The sequence below is a fragment of the Pan troglodytes genome, chromosome 2 (genome assembly GCF_028858775.2).
Source record: "Pan troglodytes isolate AG18354 chromosome 2, NHGRI_mPanTro3-v2.0_pri, whole genome shotgun sequence".
Taxonomy (NCBI): domain Eukaryota; kingdom Metazoa; phylum Chordata; class Mammalia; order Primates; family Hominidae; genus Pan; species Pan troglodytes.
In genome coordinates this window covers 125,209,925-125,235,285 of record NC_086015.1, presented here as the reverse complement: position 1 = coordinate 125,235,285, position 25,361 = coordinate 125,209,925, and the positions used below count along the sequence as shown (strand labels likewise).

Sequence of the window (25,361 nt, the reverse complement as noted above, 5' to 3'; positions counted from 1 at the left end):
AAGGAGAAATGAAAATGTTGTCAGAATAACAAGAACAGAGAATACTTCCTAAGCAGAATTACACTAAAATTACTATAAAAGGTAGTTCTTCAGGCAGAAGGAAAATAATTTCAGATAAAAGCCTAGAAATTCAGTAAGGAGTGAAAGACAATAGAAAGAGTAATTGTATGGATTAATCTAAATGAATATTGAGGATATGCAACACTAATATATTGTCTTGTGGGGTGTAAAATATGTTTAGGATTACAATACATGAAAACAATAAAACAAAAGGTAGAAGAGACTAAATGGAATTATAATGTTCTAAAATCTGAGCATTGCTAGGGAAGAGGTTAAATTAATCATGTATATTTACTATAAGAAGTTCAGGATGTATGTAACAACCCAAGGGTAATCACTTAATTAAAAAAAGAATATATAATAGAAAAAGTTAATAGTGGGGTAATGAAACTAAATATTTGATTAATCCAAAAAGAAGGCATAAGAGAAAAGTAGGGCCAGACATGGTGGCTCATGCCTGTAATCCTAGCACTTTGGGAGGCCGAGGGGGGTGGATCACTTGAGGTCAGGAGTTTGAGATCAGCCTGACCAACATAGTGAAACCCCGTCTCTACTAAAAATACAAAAATTAGCCGGGCATGGTGGCACATGTCTGTAATCCCAGCTACTTGGGAGGCTGAGGCAGGACAATTGCATGAACCCAAGACGTGGAGGTTGCAGTGAGCCGAGATCACACCACTGCACTCCAGCCTGGGTGACATAGCAAGACTCTGTCTCAAAAAAAAAAAAAAACACCAGAAAAGTAAAAGGAATATAAAAGAGGTTAAGTAGAAAACAAATAATAAGATGGTAGATAAAACCTAAATATTATCAATAATTCTACTAAATTTAAACAGACTAAATATTCCAGGTGGAAGACTAAGATAACCTGAATTTTTTTTTTTTTTAAGACGAAGTTTTGCTCTTGTTGCCCAGGCTGGAGTGCAGTGGTGCAATCTCAGCTCACTGCAACCTCCACCTCCCAGGTTCAAGCAATTCTCTTGTCTCAGCCTCCCAAGTAGCTGGGATTACAGGCATCTGCCATCATGCCCAGCTAATTTTTTGTATTTTTAGTAGAGACAGGATTTCACCATGTTGGTCAGGCTAGTCTCGAACTCCTCCTGACCTCAGGTGATCCACTTGCCTCAGCCTCCCAAAGTGCTGGGTTTACAGGTGTGAGCCACTGCACCTGGCCGATAGCCTGAATTTTTAAAAAAGAAAACCTACATGGTGCCTACGAGAGACCACACCTTGAAGATAAAATTACAGAAATATGTAAAGTAAAATGATTGAAAAAGATATCCCATAAAAGTGTAAAGGAAAATGGGTTCAGCTACATTAATATGAGATAAAGTAAATTTTAGGTAAGAAGCTTTGTAGAGATAAAGAGGGGTATGATATAATGATAAAGGATTAATTTGCCGTATATCATATAGCAATTTAAAATCTATATGTACCTACAATATAGCCTCAAAATATATAAAGCAAATTTGACAGAAATAGACAAATCTTCAATTATATTAGGAGACATTTGCTCTAGTTGACATATAGAACATGGCACACAACAAAATACATACTTTATTTAATTTTTTTTTTTGAGAGGAGGACTTGCTCTATTGCATGGGCTGGAGTGTAGTAGTGCAATTATAGCTCACTGCAGCCTTGAGCTGCTGGGCTCGAGCTATCCTCCCACCTCAGCCTCTCAAGTAGCTGGGATTACAAGTGTGAGTCACCATACCTGGCAAAATACATATTCTTTTTTTCAAGTATACATGCAATATTTACATAAATTTATCTGGATAGAATACTAAATCATAGGCCAGATGCAGTGGCTCATGGCTGTAATCCCAGCTTTTTGGGAAGCCAAGGTGGAAAGATCACTTGAGCTCAGGAGTTGGAGACCAGCCTATTCAAGATAGTGAGACCTGGTATCTACAAAAAAAATTAAAAAAATTAGTTAGGTATGTTGACACACACCTGTGGTCCTAGCTACTTGAAAGGTTGAGGTGGGAGGATTGCTTGAGCCCAGGGAAATTGAGGCTGCAGTGAGCCATGATTGCACCACTGCACTCCAGCCTGGGCAACAGAGCAAGACCTTGTCTAACAAAAAAAAAAAAAGAAGAAGAAGAAGAAGAAAGGACTATAAAACAAATTTGTTGCCTCAAAAAATTTCATAGGATTGTATTTCCAACAGAATGTGTTCTCTGATCACAGTAGAATTAAGGTAGGTATTAATAAAAAAAGAATAATTTAGAACATCTTTGGTATTCTTAGAAATTAAGCAATGCAGTTCTAAATAACCCATAGATAAAGAGGAAATGAAAAGTAAATTAGGAATCCTTTAAAACTGTTGGGTGGATCACTTGAGGTCAGGAGTTCGAGACTCAGCCTAGCCAACATGGTGAAACCCCGCCTCTACTAAAAATACAAAAATTAGCTGGGCATAGTGGTGGGTGCCTGTAATCCCAACTACTTGGGAGGCTGAGGCAGAAGAATTGTTTGAACCTGGGAGGCAGAGGTTGCAGTGAGCCAAGATCGAGCCACTGCACTGCAGCCTGGGCAACACAGTGAGATTCCATCTCAAAAACAAACAAACAAACTGGATTATATTTAAAAATTGCATTGTAATGAAAATGCAACATGTCAAAATGAATAGGATCCTGCAGTTGAGCAAAGGAAATGAAACACTACAATATACCTGTGATACAAGGTAGAAAATTATGAATGTCTTCACCAAATAACAAATAGAGCTCTACTGAGGTTTAGAGGTAGGAGCAGGTGTATCCCAGAGGTGGACTACAAAAGGCCTCATAGAGGTGGTGACATTTAAATGAGGTTTTAAACAAATATGATGTAAAGTTGGAGCTATAGAATAGAGGTAAGAAGAAAAATGTCTAATAGGTTGCAGCTCAAGTTGTGATCACAGAAAAATTAATCAAATTTTAAAAATTAATTGCCTAAGTACACATATTATAAAAAGAATAAAGGCTGAAAAATCAACCCATCTTAAGAAATTAGAAAGAGAAAAGCAAGTTTGAAAGACTCAATATTGGAAAAGATCTATTCTATAGATGTAATGCAATCCTAATTGAGATCTCAACAAATCTGTGTGTATATGTGTTGCATATATGCAACTTGACAAGGGCCATAGCACAGATAAGGCTAGATAGGTAGGTAGGGGCCAGGGCAGATAGGGCATTGTTGATCTTATTACGGAGTTGGAAGTTTATCCTTAAAGTAGGGAGCAATGAAGGGTTGTTACGCAGATGAGCTATATATTAAAATATATCACATTGATAACAGCTTTAAGAAAAAATAGATTAAGCATAAAAGGTTGTTGTAAAAATCTAGAGATATAATGGTGATTTTGATAGTGGCAATAGGAAAGGATAGAAGTGGACAGATTTGAAACCTATTTAGTAGGTAGGTTTCAAGACTTGTTACTAGAATCAATGAATAATGCCTATGTTCCTAATTTGGAAAATGGGTAGACGGTATTGAATTTTGAACCATATAATCGTACTCTTGTGATATTCTCCTGCAGTTCCAGGCAGCCCAGAAAGAGCAATAGAAATAATATAGATTTGTGTAGTGGTACAGATTAGCAGAAATGATGAAAGTCAAGAAAGGGGAAAATTTTGAGGTAGTAGCAAACAAAGAGCTAAAATAATTGACCATGGTGTCCAGGTTAGTTTCAAGACAAATGAAACCATACTGGAATGTAATCTGAGAGAAGTGAGACATATCAATTGAAGATTACAATAAAAACAAACAGTGAGTTCGATTAAGAGGAAGGAGAAAAGTAAACATGCAGAAGATTAATATTAGAGAAGATTTTTTAAATGGAGATCTTGCAGGTAGCATTTTTTAAGGCATATTTAAGTGTGACATATAGCTTAGTCTGAGGATGATTGAGTTATCTTAGGTAAAATGGAGGTCATGGAATTTCAAAAGAGGTCAAAGAATTGTGAGTCCTGGATGTTAATGGTTTCTGTTAATGGATGTAGGAAACACCAAAAGTGATTGTAGAAGACAGAAAAAGATTGAGAGTCAGATACTACAATTAGAAAAACACAAAGCTTTTGATAGAAAATTTCTGAAAATTGAAAAACTTTTGAGCTCATTGATGGCAAGAATTGTGTTTCATTCATCCTTGTCTTTTTTGAATATAGCACATCTAGAACATAGCAAGTGCTCAACAAATATTTGCTGGTTGAACTGACTCCATTGCCTTTTATTCCTCAGAAATGTGTATTTGCCCATGATATGCTAGATAGCTATTTCAAATGGAGAGATCAGGTGATGAAGAGGTGATCTAAGAACTGAGTGACAATAAGAGTCAACCCAAGATCAGGGTAAAGAATATTCTAGGCAGTGGAAAGATCTTGTCAGGAACAATCTTGGCATGTTTCAGAAGCAAAGATTGCTAGTGTAGTTGCAGGTTATTGGTCAAGGGAGAAGAAAATGATGAATGTGGCTGGACACAGTGGCTCATACCTGTAATCTCAGCACTTTGTGAGGCCGAGGTAGGGGGATCACTTGCATCCAGGAGTTTGAGACCAGCCTGGGCAACATAGCGAGACTTAGTCTTGACAAAAAATAAAAAACTAATTGGGCATGGTGGCACATCCTGTAGTTCTAGCTGCTAGGGAGGCTGAGGAGGGAGGATTGCTTGAGTGCTGGAGGTTGAGGCTGCAGTGAGCCATGATCACACCACTTCACTCAGCTTGGGTGAGAGGGTGAGACCCTGTTTCAAAAAAAAAAAAAAAAAAAAAGAAGGAAGGACCATCAAATTGAATTAAATTGTGGAGGAAAAAGGATTTAGGCAAACATACATAGAAATTACCAGAACCCAGGTTTACTAATAGGAAAAAGTACTTTCTTTAGGTCAAAGATAAAAATTCATTTTTATCTAATTACAACACAGAGTGTGTCATTTATATTAAATTGCATTCTCCTGAGTTTCCTCATTTTCATAGGTCACCCATCTCATTGCCTTTGCTGCATCCTCCTCTTCTCCAAACCTCCAATGTTGGAGGACTCCCAAGCTCAACCATTCCTTGACCATTTCTCTCTCTCTCTCTTTTTTTTAGAGATGGGGTCTCACTCTATGGGCCAGGCTGGAGTGCAGTGGTGTGATCATCACTCCCTGTAGCCTCAAACTCCTGGGCTCCAGCAATCCTCCTTACCTCAGCCTTCTGAGTAGCTGGGACTACAAGTGCACACCAGCACACCCGGACCTAAGTGATCTGATCCCTAGCTTCCTTTGTATATTTTACCTCTTTGCCCCTTATTCTTGTCAAACTGTCCTTCTTGCTCATCATTTCTCTATACACATTCACTTCTTGGGAAATCTCTTCCAGTTTGATGGCTTTAAATACCATATATATGCTGATGATTCTCAAGTTTATGTTTCTAGCTCCAACCTCTTACCTGATCTTCAGACTCATATATGAAACTGCTAACTTCATGTCTCTAATTGGATAGCCATTAGCATGGGTAGAAGCTCAACATGTCCAAAACAAAACTCATACCAGAAAACTTTTCTTATCCTAGTCTTTGCTATTTCTAGAAAATTGCATCCTGATTCATCCTTACTACTTAGGACCAAATCTAGGAGTGAGCTTTTTTCTTTCTTTCTTTTTCTTTTCTTTTCTTTTTCCTTCCTTCCTTCCTTCCTTCCTTCCTTCCTTCCTTCCTTCCTTCCTTCCTTCCTTCCTTTCTCTCTCTCTCTTTCTCTCTCTCTCTCCACCCCCCACCGCTTCTTTCATTTTGAGACAGGGTCCTATTGTCCAGGCTGGAGTACAGTGGTGTGATCATAGCTCATTGCAGCTTTAAGCACCTGGGCTCAAGGGATTGTTCTGCCTCAGCCTCCTGAGAAGCTGGGGTTGCAGGTGCACACCACCACACCCGGCTAATTTTTTTATTTTTATTTCTTGTAGAGAGGGGGTCTCATTATGTTGCCTAGAATGGTCTTGAACTCCCGGCTTCAAAGAATCTTCCTGCCTTATCCTTGCAAAGAATTGAGATTACAGGTGTAAGGCACCACATCTGGCGCATTTCTTTCTTTTAAATTGTGTATCCAAACTACACTCAAATCTTGTCAGTTCTAGCTTAAAGTTTAATTCCAAGTCAAACCATTTCTCTCCACCTCCACTACTATCACCTTGTCCAAGTCACTACCATCTATTGCCTGAACTATTGCAAAAGCCTCCTAACTTAACTCCTTACTTCTTTTCCTTCCTGACTATAGATAATTCTCCCCTTAGCAGCCAAAGTGATCTTAAATGATCACATTATGTCACTCTCATGTTCTAAACTTCCAATGGTTTAACGTGTCACTTAGAATAACATCAAAATGTCTTACAATGGTGACAGTCATATATGTCCATATATAGTCAGAGTCTTTAATATGCAAATGTTAAGAAAAACTGTATATTGCAGTTTCAGTCAATGACAGACCAAATATGTGATGGTGGTCCCATTAGATTATAATACTGCATTTATACCTCTTTTCCAATTTGTGTGTCCACATTTTTTCAAATGAATTATGTCATTCACTTTTTAAAAAATTGATACATAACAGATATAGACATTTTCAGAGCACATATGAATAATTTGATACATCTATATAATGTGTAAAGTTTTTTGTACCGTTTCTATGTTTAGATATGTTTAAGTATAAAAATACCATTGTGTTACAATTGCCTGCAGCATTTAATACAGTAACATGCTGTGCAGGTTTGTAGCCTAGGAGAAACAGTCTACACCATATAGCTGGAGAAACAGTCTATACCATATAGCTTAGATGTGTAGTAGGCTATACCATAGGTTTATGTAAGTACACTCTATGATGTTTGCATAATGACAAAATTGCCTAACAATGCATTCCTCAAATGTATCCCTGTCATTAAGTGATAAGTGCTAGAATGTAAGTCCACATTATGATGTAGTTTCCAAAAACAACTCACGTTACCTTACACTGCATTAACAGAAGTGCATTGTTTGAAGAAAGGCAGGTGCTAGTTCTTCCAGTCAGACTACTTTGGAATGTTATATTTGACTCCAGGTATTTCATATTAAGATATCTTAATATTAATTGCTGTATTTCAGATAAAGAATGTTTTTCAGAAGACAGAAAGTAGGATGGTAAAAGGACAAATTATGCCTGGTGAGGAACCATTACAGGAACCGAGAATCTTTACCTTGAATACTTGATGATTAGGGAAGAGCCATGAAAGTTCTCCCCAAATAGCTAAACATCTGCCACATGAAAAAGGGGGTATACATATTCTTTTTTTTTTTTTTTAGATGAAGTCTCACTCTTGTCCCCCAGGCTAGAGTGTGATGGCGTGATCTCGGCTCATTGTAACCTCTGCCTCCCGGGTTCAAGCAATTCTTCTGCTTCAGCCTCCTGAGTAGCTGGGATTACAGGCACCTGCCATCACACCTGGCTAATTTTTGTACTTTTAGTAGAGACACGGTTTCACCATGTTGGCCAGGCTGGTCTCGAACTCCTGACCTCAGGTGATCCACCTGTCTCAGCCTCCCAAAGTGCTGGGATTACAGGCGTGAGCCACTGTGCCTGGCCGGCTGTTATACTTATTCTTGTTAGCTACAGGGGAAAAAAAACAATGGTAGGAGGTTTCAGAGAGGAAGCTCAGCACTTACAAGGAAGAACTGCTCAACAGTTTTTTCCAAACCAATGTTCTGCAGCGTACATGTTAATTTAAACAAGGTATCTTGTGTCTTTACTGCAAGATATCTCAGAGTCTTTAATATGCAAATGTTAAGAAAAGGATACAGTATGCCACATTTCCCAAACTTATTTGTCCATAGACACTTCTATTTACAGAACTGTGTTAATGTCTCTTGAAACAATGGTCATAGAACAGTTTGGGTTAAAGCTATTTAAAAATGAACAGGCTGTCTTCTAAAGGAGTAGGGTCAGGTTCACATCAAGATATCTGGAAAAACTGGTTGGTCTGGCTGCCGCTCTTATACTTCTGAAATGCTTGTCATTAAAACTGAAGTATATAAAGTTTGGGCACTTAGAGCAATTTCTCTTACCTGTTAACAGTAACATTATCTGTTAATATTAACAGGTGCCTGTTAACATGAACATTGTTACGTATTAACATTAACAGTATGAGACCCAACACTGTTCTACATGAGAATAATGTTTTAAAACCAATGGAAATGAAGCTCTCTAGAACAGTGATTCTGAACTTTTTTCCTAGTAACACACTGCACAGTCGTGCCATTCCCGTGTCTGTCCTCTGATTCATTCATTGTGTATGAGGTAATGTTTCTCAATTTTTTTTCATGACCATACACATACACAAACAAAACCCTCATGCTCTACCATCCCTACTCCCACAAATTTTGATAGGAACCTCACATAGGACCATGCTCCTCTATTGACATTTCCATTTTAGAACCTCAAACCTAGAGCATTAATGTAACTTTTTTTGAATAAAAAGAAAATTTCTAGGCTTCAAGGCAGAAATGGTATTTAAAACTTATGGGAAAAGTAAATCAGGAAAACAACATCAAAAAGGAACTACTTTGATATTTTTGAGGCTAAATGGAAACATTAATAAAGGAAGTTGGACTTATAGAAACATTGTTGTTATTGAATATTTGCTGCAATAAGCAAGACAAGGTGTAATAATAAGAAAAAGCTGGATCAGCAAGGTTGACAAGACAAGGTTGCAAATTATAATTATTGTTTATACAACTGTTCACTGAAGGGCATAGACCAGCACCATAGAGGCTAAGAAGAATGTACTCTGTAAAAGAATGACTGGCTCTTCAGGATTTCTACAACTTATACCTGTTCCTGTTCTCCAGAACAATGTTTACTAATGCTTACTATCTCTAATCTGGTTTCCATGATCTATCCATACTGAGAAAGGAGGGTTTGGATAAGTAAATAAAATACTATCATAATCAGAGAGATATAACTTCTCCTGTGTTTTAATAAAATGGCATTCTGCTTCCTACCATCTATATTGACAAATTTACTAAAGTCATATCAAACCTAGAGAGCTGACAAGCCAGGCCCTGGCTGGACCAGATCACATCATACATACCAATTCTTGAGGCCCCTGTGAATAGCATAATTACATTGCTTATAAAAAAAAACTTGAAATACCATTTCTTTGTTATTCTGCAATTTTGCCTCTAAATCAGCACCTCAAAAATTAGGGCCATCAGTCCTAAATGGCAGTTACCTATAAAGGAATTCCCATAACTTTGCATACCCACAGAGAATGATCTCCATTATACGTGTGTATTTTCATGGTCATTTGGAGACACCAGGCCAGCTCCAGCAACACTGCACAAGTTTTAATGAGTTCACTGATGGACCGGCAGACATAGAGTCTCTGGGGCCTTGTTTAAAGATGTACTGGAAAACCAGTCCTGGAACTTCTGTCATTGGAGAAAGGTGGAGGAGATCAGCTCTGATATGCTGCTATCTCTCTTGTCTAATCCAGTAGAAGAAAAAAAATGCTTCAAGACAGGGCCAGAAATTGGGGTCAGGACAGAATCTAGGGAGTCATCAGAGTTTTGTCTTCTTGGTCTCTAGTTTGATCATGTTCCCCTGGATGTGAGGAATGTGCTTATCTGCTGGACCCCGCATATCCTCTGTCTTTACAGGAACATAGTAGTAGCCCATGATGGAGAAGATCAGGCAGATCACCAGCAGGAGGCAGGAAAACAAAATGAATTCGGCCCACTGCAGGGGGAAATAAATATGAGAAGAATATGGAGAAATCTGAAACTAAAGAGATCTTTACAGGATGAGGAGTGGGGAGCAGACTGACCTGGGATCACCAGTTTAACCAGACTTTTGCTGGACAAAGACTGGGTTCACTGGCCTCTCCTCACATAGGTATATTGTAGTCATTATTGCCACTTACATATTTCTATTTTCCTGGTAAAGTCTGTATATCTAACCCATTTCATGTCACAGCACTGAAAGGGGAATGTGGGAAGCAGAGAGATGGGGGAAAGGGAGAAGAGAAAGCTGGAGGAAAAACTTGAGTAGAAATGAATCCTGCTTCCCTCAGATCCATACCTGTACCAGGCCACTGAACTGTGCCACAACAAGCACGATGATATTCCCAACTGCGATTGTCAATAGCCAAGCTGCCTGGAGCACAGATTTCATGCTAGAGGGAGCCTGGGGATGACACAAGTTTGAAAGTAAACAAACTCCCTTCACTGCCCTCATGCCCCATGCATCCAGGAAACTTCTCCCACAAAAGCTTCCAAGTTAGAACTTCTCTTATTAAGTTCAGCTATCACATTGATTCAGAGGGTGTTAATAATGTAAACAGTAAGAATAAGATGAAGCTCCTAACTGAATATTTTTAAACTTATTATGTCGTATAATCTTCATTACAATCCTAAGAGATAAGTTCTATTCGTATTCTTATACATTAAAAAAATAGTATTACAGACTGGGCACAGTAGCTCAAGCCTGTAATCCTAGCACTTTGGGAGGCCAAGGTGGGCAGATCATCCAAGGTCAGGAGTTAGAGACCAGCCTGGCCAACATGGTGAAACCCTGTCTCTACTAAAAATACAAAAATTAGCCAGGAATGGTCGTGTGCGCCTATAATCCCAGCTACTCAAGAGGCCGAGGCATGAGAATCGCTTGAACCGGGGAGGCAGATGGAGTCTCGCTCTGTCACTCAGGCTGGAATGCAGTGAGCTGAGATCGCACCACTGCACTCCAGCCTGGGCGACAGCATTACAGAGATAGTAATTTACTTGCTCAAGGTTACACAATAGGTCATGCAGCCAAAATTTGAACACGGGAAGTCTGACTCTGCAGCTCTTCATTTTAATCTTTAATCTCTTTCCTAGAACCCCAAAATCATAGACTCCCATGCTGTACTGTCATGACCTGGGGAGTTAAGATGTTCAGGTCATATATGTTCAGGGTCATAAATAAGGTACCCAAGGCCAAAAGAGATAACATACCTATTTAAGTCAGTGCTAGAATTAAAATTCATTGTCCTTCAAGCAATGTCTCAATTTCTACCTTCTATTTGCAAAAACTTACCTGAGAATAAGAAAACTCAAGACCTGTGACAGAGAACATGACCTCCCCAGCTGTAACCAGGGCATATTGTGGTAGCTGCCACGCAATGGACATTTTGTTGGCTGGAATGTCTTCAATCTTCCAGGCCTGAAGACCCTGATTGGTGTTCTTAGGGAAAGAGAAAATGGAAATGGACTTGTCAGTAGTCTCAAGTAAATATTTCTAACTACAGCATTCTACGATCTTATATCCATCCTTTTTGTATTTTCATTCTTCAGCCACTTTCAGGAAATTGAGCATTTCTACACAATTCCAGCTTTTCAAAACTTCTTTTCGTAATATTATGCTCACTCGCCTAGATTCAATCAGATATCATCATTGACAGAGACTTTAAATGAGAGAATATTTTGATATTGCAGTTTGGATTTCCACCGTTTTGCCCTATCAGGCATTTTGATCCTGGACAACATTTTAAACATAAAATGGCATCTGAATTACACAAACAAAATAAATTTTCAGATAATTCCCTTGATAAGGGTGTGTTTATTCTTTGAGCAGAGATTATACTTCTCTCCTCAGGCTATGCCCAGGCCTGCTATGGTTATCAGCCTGGTAGAAATGAAGTAGTGGAAATTGAAGAAAACGAACAAGATTAGAAGAACAGATTCTTTTGCAACAAGGGTTAAAGTGTTGCTGCTTTTGGCCAGGAGGGTTAAAAGAGACACGGAGGTGGCTGGAGCCAAGATGGCCGAATAGGAAGAGCTCCGGTCTACAGTTCCCAGCGTGAGCGATGCAGAAGACGGGTGATTTCTGCGTTTCCATCTGAGGTACTGGGCTCATCTCACTAGGGAGTGCCAGACAGTGGGCGCAGGTCAGTGGGTGCAGCGCACCGTGTGCGAGCCGAAGCAGAGCGAGGCATTGCCTCACTCGGGAAGTGCAAGGGGTCAGGGAGTTCCCTTTCCTAGTCAAAGAAAGGGGTGACAGACGGCACCTGGAAAATCGGGTCGCTCCCACCGGAATACTGCGCTTTTCCGACGGGCTTAAAAAACGGCGCACCACGAGGTTATATCCCGCACCTGGCTGGGAGGGTCCTACGCCCACGGAGTCTCGCTGATTGCTAGCACAGCAGTCTGAGATCAAACTGCAAGGCGGCAGCCAGGCTGGGGGAGGGGCGCCCGCCATTGCCCAGGCTTGCTTAGGTAAACAAAGCAGCCGAGAAGCCCCAACTGGGTGAAGCCCACCACAGCTCAAGGAGGCCTGCCTGCCTCTGTAGGCTCCACCTCTGGGGGCAGGGCACAGACAAACAAAAAGACAGCAGTAACCTCTGCAGACTTAAATGTCCCTGTCTGACAGCTTTGAAGAGAGCAGTGGTTCTCCCAGCATGCAGCTGGAGATCTGAGAACGGGCAGACTGCCTCCTCAAGTGGGTCCCTGACCCCTGACCCGCCTAACTGGGAGGCCCCCCCAGCAGGGGCAGACTGACACCTCACACGGCCGGGTACTCCAACAGACCTGCAGCTGAGGGTGCTGTCTGTTAGAAGGAAAACTAACAAACAGAAAGGACATCCACACCAAAAACCCATCTGTACATCACCATCATCAAAGACTAAAAGTAGATAAAACCACAAAGATGGGGAAAAAACAGAACAGAAAAACTGGAAACTCTAAAAAGCAGAGCGCCTCTCCTCCTCCAAAGGAATGCAGTTCCTCATCAGCAATGGAACAAAGCCGGATGGAGAATGACTTTGATGAGCTGAGAGAAGAAGGCTTCAGGCAATCAAATTACTCTGAGCTATGAGAGGACATTCAAACCAAAGGCAAAGAAATTGAAAACTTTGAAAAAAATTTAGAGGAATGTATAACTAAAATAACCAATACAGAGAAGTGCTTAAAGGAGCTGATGGAGCTGAAAACCAAGGCTCGAGAACTACGTGAAGAATGCAGAAGCCTCAGGAGCCGATGCGATCCACTGGAAGAAAGGGTATCAGCGATGGAAGATGAAATGAATGAAATGAAATGAGAAGGGAAGTTTAGAGAAAAAAGAATAAAAAGAAACGAGCAAAGCCTCCAAGAAATATGGGACTATGTGAAAAGACCAAATCTACGTCTGATTGGTGTACCTGAAAGTGATGGGGAGAATGGAACCAAGTTGGAAAACACTCTGCAGGATATTATCCAGGAGAACTTCCCCAATCTAGCAAGGCAGGCCAACATTCAGATTCAGGAAATACAGAGAACGCCACAAAGATACTCCTCGAGAAGAGCAACTCCAAGACACATAATTGTCAGATTCACCAAAGTTGAAATGAAGGAAAAAATGTTAAGGGCAGCCAGAGAGAAAGGTCGGGTTACCCTCAAAGGGAAGCACATCAGACTAACAGCGGATCTCTCGGCAGAAACTCTACAAGCCAGAAGAGAGTGGGGGCCAATATTCAACATTCTTAAAGAAAAGAATTTTCAACCCAGAATTTCATATCCAGCCAAATTAAGCTTCATAAGTGAAGGAGAAATAACATCCTTTACAGCCAAGCAAATGCTGAGAGATTTTGTCACCACCAAGCCTGCCCTAAAAGAGCTCCTGAAGGAAGCACTAAACATGGAAAGGAACAACCGGTACCAGCCACTGCAAAATCATGCCAAAATGTAAAGACCATCGAGACTAGGAAGAAACTGCATCAACTAAAGAGCAAAATAACCAGCTAACATCATAATGACAGGATCAAATTCACACATAACAATATTAACTTTAAATGTAAATGGACTAAATGCTCCAATTAAAAGATACAGACTGGCAAACTGGATAAAGAGTCAAGACCCATCAGTGTGCTGTATTCAGGAAACCCATCTCACGTGCAGAGACACACATAGGCTCAAAATAAAAGGGTGGAGGAAGATCTACCAAGCAAATGGAAAAAAAAAATGCAGGGGTTGCAATCCTAGTCTCTGATAAAACAGACTTTAAACCAACAAAGATCAAAAGAGACAAAGAAGGCCATTATATAATGGTAAAGGGATCAATTCAACAAGAAGAGCTAACTATCCTAAATATATATGCACCCAATACAGGAGCACCCAGAGTCATAAAGCAAGTCCTCAGTGACCTACAAAGAGACTGAGACTCCCACACATTAATAATGGGAGACTTTAACACCCCACTGTCAACATTAGACAGATCAAAGAGACAGAAAGTCAACAAGGATACCCAGGAATTGAACTCAGCTCAGCACCAAGCGGACCTAATAGACATCTACAGAACTCTCCACCCCAAATCAACAGAATGTACATTTTTTTCAGCACCGCACCACACCTATTCCAAAATTCACCACATAGTTGGAAGTAAAGCTCTCCTCGGCAAATGTAAAAGAACAGAAATTATAACAAACTATCTCTCAGACCACAATGCAATCAAACTAGAACTCAGGATTAAGAATCTCACTCAAAACTGCTCAACTACATGGAAACTGAAAAACCTGCTCCTGAATGACTACTGGGTACATAACGAAATGAAGGCAGAAATAAAGATGTTCTTTGAAACCAATGAGAACAAAGACACAACATACCAGAATCTCTGGGACACATTCAAAGCAGTGTGTAGAGGGAAATTTATAGCACTAAACGCCCACAAGAGAAAGCAGGAAAGATTCAAAATTGACACCCTAACATCACAATTAAAAGAACTAGAAAAGCAAGAGCAAACACATTCAAAAGCTAGCAGAAGGCAAGAAATAACTAAAATCAGAGCAGAACTGAAGGAAATAGAGACACAAAAAACCCTTCAAAAAATTAATGAATCCAGGAGCTGGTTTTTTGAAAGGATCAACAAAATAGATAGACTGCTAGCAAGACTAATAAAGAAAAAAAGAGAGAAGAATCAAATAGACGCAATAAAAAATGATAAAGGAGATATCACCACCAATCCCACAGAAATACAAACTACCGTCAGAGAATACTACAAACACCTCTACGCAAATGAACTAGAAAATCTAGAAGAAATGGATAAATTCCTGGACACATACACCCTCCCAAGACTAAACCAGGAAGAAGTTGAATCTCTGAATAGACCAATAACAGGATGTGAAATTGTGGCAATAATCAATAGCTTACCAACCAAAAAGAGTCAGGACCAGATGGATTCACAGCCGAATTCTACCAGAGGTACAAGGAGGAACTGGTACCATTCCTTCTGAAACTATTCCAATCAATAGAAAAAGAGGGAATCCTCCCTAACTCATTTTATGAGGCCAGCATCATTCTGATACCAAAGCCAGGCAGAGACACAACCAAAAAAGAGAATTTTAGACCAATATCCTTGATGAACATGGATGCAAAAATCCTCAATAAAATACTGGCAAAACGAATCCAGTAGCACATCAAAAAGCTTATCCACCATGATCAAGTGGGCTTCATCCCTGGGATGCAAGGCTGGTTCAATATACGCAAATCAATAAATTTAATCCAGCATATAAACAGAACCAAAGACAAAAACCACATGATTATCTCAATAGATGCAGAAAAGGCCTTTGACAAAATTCAACAATGCTTCATGCTAAAAACTCTCAATAAATTAGGTATTGATGGGATGTATTTCAAAATAATAAGAGCTATCTATGACAAACCCACAGCCAATATCATACTGAATGGGCAAAAACTGGAAGCATTCCCTTTGAAAACTGGCACAAGACAGGGATGCCCTCTCTCACCACTCCTATTCAACATAGTGTTGGAAGTTCTGGCCAGGGCAATCAGGCAGGAGAAGGAAATAAAGGGTATTCAATTCGGAAAAGAGGAAGTCAAATTGTCCCTATTTGCAGGCGACATGATTGTATATCTAGAAAACCCCATTGTCTCAGCCCAAAATCTCCTTAAGCTGATAAGCAACTTCAGCAAAGTCTCAGGATACAAAATCAATGTACAAAAATCACAAGCATTCTTATACACCAAAAGCAGACAAACAGAGAGCCAAATCATGAGTGAACTCCCATTCACAATTGCTTCAAAGAGAATAAAATACCTAGGAATCCAACTTACAAGGGATGTGAAGGACCTCTTCAAGGAGAACTACAATCCACTGCTCAAGGAAATAAAAGAGGATACAAACAAATGGAAGAACATTCCATGCTCATGGGTAGGAAGAATCAATATTGTGAAAATGGCCATACTGCCCAAGGTAACTTATAGATTCAATGCCATCCCCATCAAGCTACCAATGACTTTCTTCAAAGAATTGGAAAAAACTACTTTACAGTTCATATGGAACCAAAAAAGAGCCCGCATCGCCAATTCAATCCTAAGCCAAAAGAACAAAGCTGGAGGCATCACACTACCTGACTTCAAACTATACTACAAGGCTACAGTAATCAAAACAGCATGTTACTGGTACCAAAACAGAGATATAGATCAGTGGAACAGAACAGAGCCCTCAGAAATAACGCCACATATCTACAACTATCTGATCTTTGACAAACCTGAGAAAAACAAGCAATGGGGAAAGGATTCCCTATTTAATAAATGGTGCTGGGAAAACTGGCTGGCCATATGTAGAAAGCTGAAACTGGATCCCTTCCTTACACCTTATACAAAAATCAATTCAAGATGGATTAAAGACTTAAACGTTAGACCTAAAACCATAAAAACCCTAGAAGAAAACCTAGGCATTACCATTCAGGACATAGGCATGGGCAAGGACTTCATGTCCAAAACACCAAAAGCAATGGCAACAAAAGCCAAAATTGACAAATGGGATCTAATTAAACTAAAGAGCTTCTGCACAGCAAAAGAAACTACCATCAGAGTGAATAGGCAACCTACAAAATGGGAGAAAATTTTCGCAACCTACTCATCTCACAAAGGACTAATATCCAGAATCTACAATAAACTCAAACAAATTTACAAGAAAAAAACAAACAACCCCATCAAAAAGTGGGTGAAGGACATGAACAGACACTTCTCAAAAGAAGACATTTATGCAGCCAAAAAACACATGAAAAAATGCTCATCATCACTGGCCATCAGAGAAATGCAAATCAAAACCACAATGAGATACCATCTCACACCAGTTAGAATGGCAATCATTAAAAAGTCAGGAAACAACAGGTGCTGGAGAGGATGTGGAGAAATAGGAACACTTTTACACTGTTGGTGGGACTGTAAACTAGTTCAACCATTGTGGAAGTCAGTGTGGCGATTCCTCAGGGATCTAGAACTAGAAATACCATTTGACCCAGCCATCCCATTACTGGGTTTATACCCAAAGGACTGTAAATCATGCTGCTATAAAGACACACGCACATGTATGTTTATTGCGGCATTATTCACAATAGCAAAGACTTGGAACCAACCCAAATGTCCAGCAATGATAGACTGGATTAAGAAAATGTGGCACATATACACCATGGAATACTATGCAGCCATAAAAAATGATGAGTTCATGTCCTTTGTAGGGACATTGATGAAATTGGAAATCATCATTCTCAGTAAACTATCGCAAGAACAAAAAACCAAACACCGCATATTCTCACTCATAGGTGGGAATTGAACAATGAGATCACATGGACACAGGAAGGGGAACATCACATTCTGGGGACTGTTGTGGGATGCGCGGAGGGGGGAGGGATAGCATTGGGAGATATACCTAATGCTAGATGACGAGTTAGTGGGTGCAGCGCACCAGCATGGCACATGTATACATATGTAACTAACCTGCACAATGTGCACATGTACCCTAAAACTTAAAGTATAATAATAAAAAAAAAAAATGGCACACCAAAGGGATCAAGTTAATTAAATTAATTAGTTAGTAAAATAAATAGAACTTTGTAGATTGGGTTCTCATCAAACCTCTACAAATGTTCTCTCTTTTTCTTATTCACTATCTTTTAGTCTTTAATACAGTATGAATAATAATGAAATAACAAAATTAAAGTCAAGATTGACATCAAAATTAAAATCAGTTACTCTGCCCTGACTGCTAGGACAATTGTTTTTGACAGATCACAGTTAACTGATCCCCAAACTTTGTGTAGGGATTGACATTATTATCAGTTTCAGTATTTCAGACTGTGACATGCTAGCAGATCAAATTTCCAGAGAGTGAGAAGATCTGCATATGAAGCTGGCCAAGAAGACATTAGTACTTTTTCATAAATAACTTGTGTTTGATTGGAGACATAAAAAGACTGGAGCAGGCCATGGCATCTCACAGTGATGGCTCAAGATAAATTATGTTTCTCCTTCCCCAAGACCCTTTGCTTGTTGTTGATGTTATCTCTTAACAACCCCTACAGAGACAGTGGGCTTTCTAAAGTCACTGTAGAGCCAGGTGCGGTGACTCACGCTTGTAATCTCAACACTTTGGGAGGCTGAGGCTGGTGGATCATCTGAGGTCAGGAGTTTGAGACCAGCCTGGCCAACATGGCAAAACCCCATCTCTACTAAAAATACAAAAATTAGCTGGGCATGGTGGTGGTGGGTGCCTGTAATCCCAGATACTCGGGGAGGTTGAGGCAGGAGAATCACTTTAACCCGGGAGGCAGAGGTTGCAGTGAGTCGAGATGGTGCCACAGCACTCCAGCCTGGGCGACGAGAGCGAAACTCTGTCTCAAAAAAAATAAAAATAAAAATAATTAAAGTCACTGTAGAACCTGTCATCTTATGCTAGAAATAAATATACTCTTTGCCACAGAGTCTTCTCTTTTGTTTTCTGCCCCTGCCTAGGGGATCCCAGGAGATATATGTATATGGAGAGAGGGTAAAGAGGTGGCTGTGAGCTACTTACATTAGTAATAACAAACAGATATGCTGCACCAAAGTCTAGAAGACCCAAATTCAGAGAAAAGTTCTTATCTTCTGTTCTACAGTGCACTGCAGGGTATCTGGAACAGGATGAATTTAGGTTAGAATAAATATCAAGGCTTGGAAAAGCATTCCCATCTCCAGGTGAAAGTGATCTCATCTCTCTACTGATGGTGAGGAAAGCAGTGAAGCCACTAATTATCTTTGAAGAGAAATGTTTCTTGGAGTAGGTTATTTTCATGCCAGGCTTCTGTCCCTGATTTGAGCTCTTTATTGCTTGTCAGGTATTTTCTAAAATATTCAACCTAAATAAAGAAGTTACAAATCATATTCTTTTGTTAACTTAAGTACCATGTGAATTTTCCTCATGCAAATCTTATGACTTAGTAGAACAGGCTATAACAGTGAACCTGAGAAGATAAGCTCTAAGTAATGAAGTGCCAGTGTAAGGTACCAAAGTACCTTCTTTAGTAGAAATGGAAACCAATAATAAACTTTGAGAAACTCACAGAGACGGACTGTGTTAACTATACAGAGATGGGCTGTGTTAACTATATAGTGTGGTCTTCACGGCAATTGTGATCTCAACATATCTGTGCAGAAAAAAAGTGAGACTGAGGGAAGGAAGCAAGAGTTGGAAAAGATCAGTAGTGTGTCTATATTCAAAATTAGACCACATGCACCTAAGTTCCCCACCTATATACAAAGATAGCACTTAAAAAACAATTATTGACAAAAGTAAAATGTCCACAGGGGCAATGCACTTACTCTCCTCTTTGCACAGTTCTATAAGCAGACACACCATAGTCTTCACCAACATTGAGAGAGGTATCTGTACTCAGGGAGATGTTGACATCTTTATGCAAAGTGTTAACAAACCTGAGGGTAGAGATATTATTTACATATCAAACAAACAGGAACACCTGATAAAAGAGGGTAGGGGCCTTTAATGTTTTGGGTATAACTATATCCCCAGTGCCCAAGTGCCTAGGATAGTGGCTGGCACATAAAAGGTACCTAATGTATATTGTTAACTAGACGAATGAACCCACACGTAAAAAGTAATCCATAGTCTTAGCTGTCCCTAACTTTCTTTTTCTTGAACTTTTATCTGTCACATCCTCACCAGACCTCTAGCTAGACGGACACTATCATGATCATTCATGGAAATCTGAGTTTCCTCACTAATCCAGCTTAGGTGCATCTAATTTATTTCCCTTATAATGGTGGAATCTATCAACTGAGACTTTACTAAGAAAAATAAGATAATTATGCATATATAAAGATATGATAGTATTTACATAAAACTGATATCTTATCCTCTTATAAATGAAGTCCAATGTGACCTATGCAAAACTCAGACTCCCAGCCCAGAGTAGGTTATTATAATTGTTTTGGAGTCTGCAGAAACTTTGGACCCTTCCAAGACCATCTTTCTATTTTTCTGAACCTGGCACCTAGATTGTCCTCTCAGGATGGGTTTTGGTACATTTCTGTTTTGATAGCTTTTGATTTGGTCTCTGGCCCCAGGAATAAGAAGGACATTTCCCTCTAGAGTCCTGAATGTTGATTCCTAGACTTTAGATCATTCTACACTGACCTAGAAAATGCCCCTTCTGGGGGCCCATGGCTCTCTGACCTCACATTGTCTTATTTTGAGCTGTTTACTTTTTTTGAAGCATATTCAAAAGCAAGTTATTATGACTGTCCCAACCTTCAGTGAAATCCAGACTTTTCACTAAAAGTTCTCCACTAAAATGCTATTCTCAACAGCAACCACTTGACCTTGGTGGCCATAGACCTGTGTATCTGTCCATTTCATATCTAATACCAGCCACAGAGAACACATGTCCTCTTGGGTATTCCATCTCTGTAACTGTCCCTCACCATTTGACAAGACCCTTCAGCCTTATCTGGATTCAAAACTAAGTCTTTTGACTCCAAATGTGTGCTATACCATGATGCCTCTACAGGCTTATAATAAAAACTATACTTTAAAAGATATATATTCAACTATCAAAAATGAAGGGAGGATTATTTTCTCACTTCCAAATTTCTCTCTGGCGATCACAGAGAGAAAAGTACTCAGTTATTTTCCTGAGAGCAAGATAAATAGATAAAATTCAGCGGAAAGGATTTATGCCCCAGAGTACAGGGGGCATACACAGATAGAGTCATCTTCGAATCCCACATGAGAAAAGAAGCCTATCTGCCTCTCATTGTCCTAGAAAATGCCTTTTGACACCAGTGCCCCTGGCATTCTACGAGAGGGAATTCCTGTTCAGAACAAGTAGAATGCAGCCCCAAAGATTAGAAGAGATCCAAGATTCAAGAAAACAGAGTGGCCTGGAATCTCATTGACATTCAAACCTCACAGTTGTCATCCCATTGGTTGTTTTGCTTTCTGTATCCTTTACCTACAACAGAGGAAAGTAAAAATCAGTAACAGCTGATGAAATAAGACCTATACTCAGAAAATTTGATCATCAGGCAGATTCTTGGTAAGATGTTGATGAGACAGTCATATTACTTTGAGATGACAACTGAAAACACAGGCAATTCCTCAAATTACCATCATGCTGGAGATACTGTTCCCATCTTCACGAATGACAAGACTGTACCAGTTCTTCTCCTGCACAGAATGCTCAGTGTAGAGAGACAAATTGTGATATTTCAGGTGGAAGTGAAAATCCTGGCTTTTTGTTTTCAGGTGCAGTTTGGAATAGTGTGGCGTTTTCTGTAAAATGAAGAATATAAAATGAAGGTCACGTACACCTTCTACTCCATATTGAACATCACGATGTAGCATCTCAGGGTAGGTGACCTCATCAGACACTTTCAACCTAGTAATTCCTTTCTTTAACCTAGCCATTTTATTTCTTGGAATCTACCCTAAGAAATAATCAGAGGCATGCATAAATATTTATGAATAAGAATGTTCATTGTAGGATTATGTATAATAATAAAAACTGAATACCTATGTGGAAATGTCTAAATAAACTATGGTATATCTATAGAATGGAATATTATATGCCCATTAAAATCATGTGCTCAAAGATTATCTAAAGACATGGGAAGATGCTTATGATACAATTAATGTTAAGGAAAAATCAAGATCAATATAGCATACAGAGTTTCTAATTCATTCAGGTACACACCTCACCTGAAAGGATTTGATGGACTCTATCAACAGAGAATTGTTTTCATTTCCCACCACTGTCACCTTCACCTCATCATCTGCCAGATTCAAGACTTGTAGGAAAACCTCCTGGGGACCTGACTGGGCTGGGGCCATTTCCTTAGAGCAAAGAACACATGTCAGAATCACCAACAAATAATCCTTCAGACACAATGGCAACACATATCTCAGTTGTTTCTGACAGGCTAGTCCACTAGCCAAGTAGACATAGTTTTCTCCCTCTGAAAAATATTTGGCTTAGAAAACTCTAAAGGCAGCTTGGAGAGGGAAACATCAGCTCATTGTAGCAAGTACCAATGCCAGCTTACAAACTCAATGCTTTTTGACTCAGCTGTGGCCTCATCCGTAATAGTGGCTATTCAATCTGCCAAAAGGTTTTTACTTGAGTATCTAGAAAGGCATCACATAAGCCTGTGTTCTCTAAGGAGAGGGCTCTCTTGGATATTAGTGTTTGAGAATTCCCTGAAAATACATTCTGAGTCACTCAGGTGGGAGGTGGGCCTCATTTTGCATTGCTGTTTTACCCCTGTATCTACTTATTTATCACAAATACTTATGATGCACCTCTTATAAAACAGGTACTGTGCTAGGTCCCAGGGAATCATGATTGAACAAGTCAAAAGAGCAAATAAGAAAGATATGATCCTGCCCTCATAGAGCTTAAGAATTACTGAACTCACATTTATTTTTATCTCTACAGCTGCCGCAACTGCAAATGCCAGGCACGCTAGGATCATACCAACAGCCATTTTCCTAAGTGATCTGTGGTGGAAAGGAGAAACAATTATATCTAAACTTTAGACTCTAAAGGATGAAATCCAAACTCTGTAGCCTATTATTAAAGACTGCATTAGACTGTTCTTGCATTGCTATAAAGAAATACCTGAGACTGGGTAATTTATAAAGAAAAGAAGTTTAATTGGCTTATGGTTCTGTAGCTTTACAGGAAGCACAGTGCTGGCATCTTCCAGCTTCTGGTGAAGCCTCGAGGAGCTTTCAATCATGGGAGAAGCCAAAGGTGGAATAGGCATGTCACATGGTGAAAGCAGAAGCAAGCGAGGAGATGGGAGGTGCCACACACTTTTAAATGACCAGATCTTGTGAGAACTCATTCACTATCATGAAGATAGCACCACAGAATGGTGCTAAACCCTTCATGAGAATTCACTCCCATGATCCAGTCATGTCCCACCAGGCCCCACCTTTATCACTGGGAATTACATTTCAACATGAGATTTTGGCAGGGACAAATATTCAAACCATATCATTCCATCTCTAGCCCCCCAAAAATCTCATGTCCTTCTCACATTGCAAAATACAATTATATCTTCCCAGTAGTTCCCCAAATTTTAACTCATTCCAGCACAAACTCAATCAAAAGTTCCAAGTCCAAAGTCTCATTTGAAATAAGGCAAGTCCCTTCCACCCATGAGCCTATAAAATCAAAACAACTTATTGACTCCCGAAATAAAATGGGGGTATAGATACTGCGTAAACATTCCCATTCCAAAAGGGAGAAACTGGCCAAAACAAATGGGTTACAGGCCCCAGGCAAGTCTGAAACACAGCAGGGCAGTTATTAAATCTTAAAGTTCCAGAATAATCTCCTTTGACTCCATGTCCCACATTCAGGGCACACCAATACAAGGGGTGGGCTCCCAAGGACTTGGATAGCTCCACCCTTGTGGCTTTGCAGAGTTCAGCCCCTGTGGCTGCTTTCACAGGTTGTTGAGTGCCTGTGGTTTTCCAGGCCCAGGGTGCAAGCTGCCAGTGGGTCTATCATTCTGGGGTCTGGAGGATGGTGGCCCCCTTCTCACAGCTGCACTAGGCAGTGTCCTTGTGGGGACTCTGTGTGGGAGCTCCAACCCCACATTTTACCTCCACACTGCCCTAGTAGAGGTACTCTCTGGGGGCTCCACCCCTGCAGCCGGTTTCTGCATGAACACCCACACTTTCTCATACAGCCTCTGAAATCTAGGTGAAAGGTGCCAAGCATTCTTCATTCTTGCACTCTGTATGCCTGCAGGCTTAACACCATGTAGAAGCCACCAAGGTTTATGGCTTGTACCCTCTGGGGAAACAGGCATGTCACATGGTGAAAGCAGGAGCAAGTGAAGGGTAGGGAGATACTACATGCTTTTAAATGGTCAGATCCCACTAGAACTCACTATCATAAGGACAGCACCAACGGGATAGCACTAAACCATTCATGAGGAATTCATCCCCATGATCCGACTACCTCCCACCAGACCCCACCTCCAACATCCAACATTGGGGATTACATTTCAACATGAGATTTGAGTGGGTACAAATATTCAAACTGCATCAAAGACTTTTCCTGATTTGATCCCAATTACTTTCCTTTTTTAAATCCATGTTTCCATGACCAATTACTTTTCAAGGGATTTCCTAGAACTTCCCTTCATACATTCTTCTTTCTTCTTGTTCTTGAGTCACATTGAACTGCTCTTCTCTGTGATACACCACATTTACCCACCTCCATCTTTGCTTATGATGGTTTTTCTATTCACTATGTCATAACACCAAAAATAATGGCAATACAATCAGGTTTATTGAACAAATACCATATGCCAAGTGCTGTACATGCTTTACCTCACATTCCTCTGCAGAAATCTGTTGGCTTTGGCAGGGGAGGGACTTTTTCTTTTCTACATCTCCTTGGCACTTGATCTTCCCTTCTTAGGACACTTATTTTACCTGTGTAGTAGTTGTATTGTATATATATATATATATATATATATATATATATATATATATATATACTCTAGCCCCTTTACTAAGTAATAAACTGTTTGAGGGAAATTTTTTTTTTTTGGCTTGATTTATATTTTCATGACACTTGGTCCTAAACTTCCCGACATCTGCTCAATGAACAAATGACAAAGGGCCATTTTCATCTGGTAAAGTGGTCATCAAAATGAAATTGCTATTAAATCAAGAATGAAAGAAGGCTTGAAACTTTCTTTTGCCAAACTCTAAAAAAGACTAATCCTTCTATTTAGAAAAAATTTCAGGCAGTAATTGGGAATAATTCAGTCCCCAGTCCTACTAGGTTCCCCATTTGTTTTGTAGGGACAACAGGAGATTTAAAGGGATTAGTAGTCATCAAAGGCCTTGGGTTTCTTTGAAGAGACAACATTCAAGAACAAAGAAGAAAGTTGGTTTAGGAGCTAAATTTCACATATTTTTGGTTTGGCATGAAACCTAGACCTGCCCCTCCACCATTACACAGTTAAGTCCACAGTAATGGCTTTGA

At 39.7% G+C, this 25,361-nt stretch overlaps 1 protein-coding gene across 9 annotated transcripts in view; it reads right to left on the bottom strand.

Annotated features, from left to right (window-relative positions):
* SLC15A2 (solute carrier family 15 member 2) overlaps positions 1-25,361 on the bottom strand; it is an 83,880-nt gene that overhangs the window by 29,050 nt on the left and 29,469 nt on the right. For 4 of the 9 annotated variants that reach the window (XR_010155315.1, XM_054682208.2, XM_054682206.2 and 1 more), the window contains 7 exons: positions 22,765-22,846; positions 22,049-22,183; positions 21,458-21,622; positions 21,256-21,302; positions 19,654-19,764; positions 18,869-18,965; positions 11,117-11,263 (listed from right to left, as the gene is read on the bottom strand). Coding sequence is in view for 8 of the 9 variants with exons in the window: in XM_054682208.2 (XP_054538183.1) it covers positions 11,117-11,263; positions 18,869-18,965; positions 19,654-19,764; positions 21,256-21,302; positions 21,458-21,622; positions 22,049-22,183; positions 22,765-22,846 (784 nt within the window). In the remaining variant the exon portion in view is untranslated. Of the gene's footprint in view, positions 1-7,782; positions 9,782-10,123; positions 10,229-11,116; positions 11,264-18,463; positions 18,687-18,868; positions 18,966-19,345; positions 19,479-19,653; positions 19,765-21,255; positions 21,303-21,457; positions 21,623-22,048; positions 22,184-22,764; positions 22,847-25,361 lie in introns of those variants that run through there. The other 5 variants (XM_001165943.7, XM_016941739.4, XM_063806161.1 and 2 more) reach the window with 3 other exon arrangements.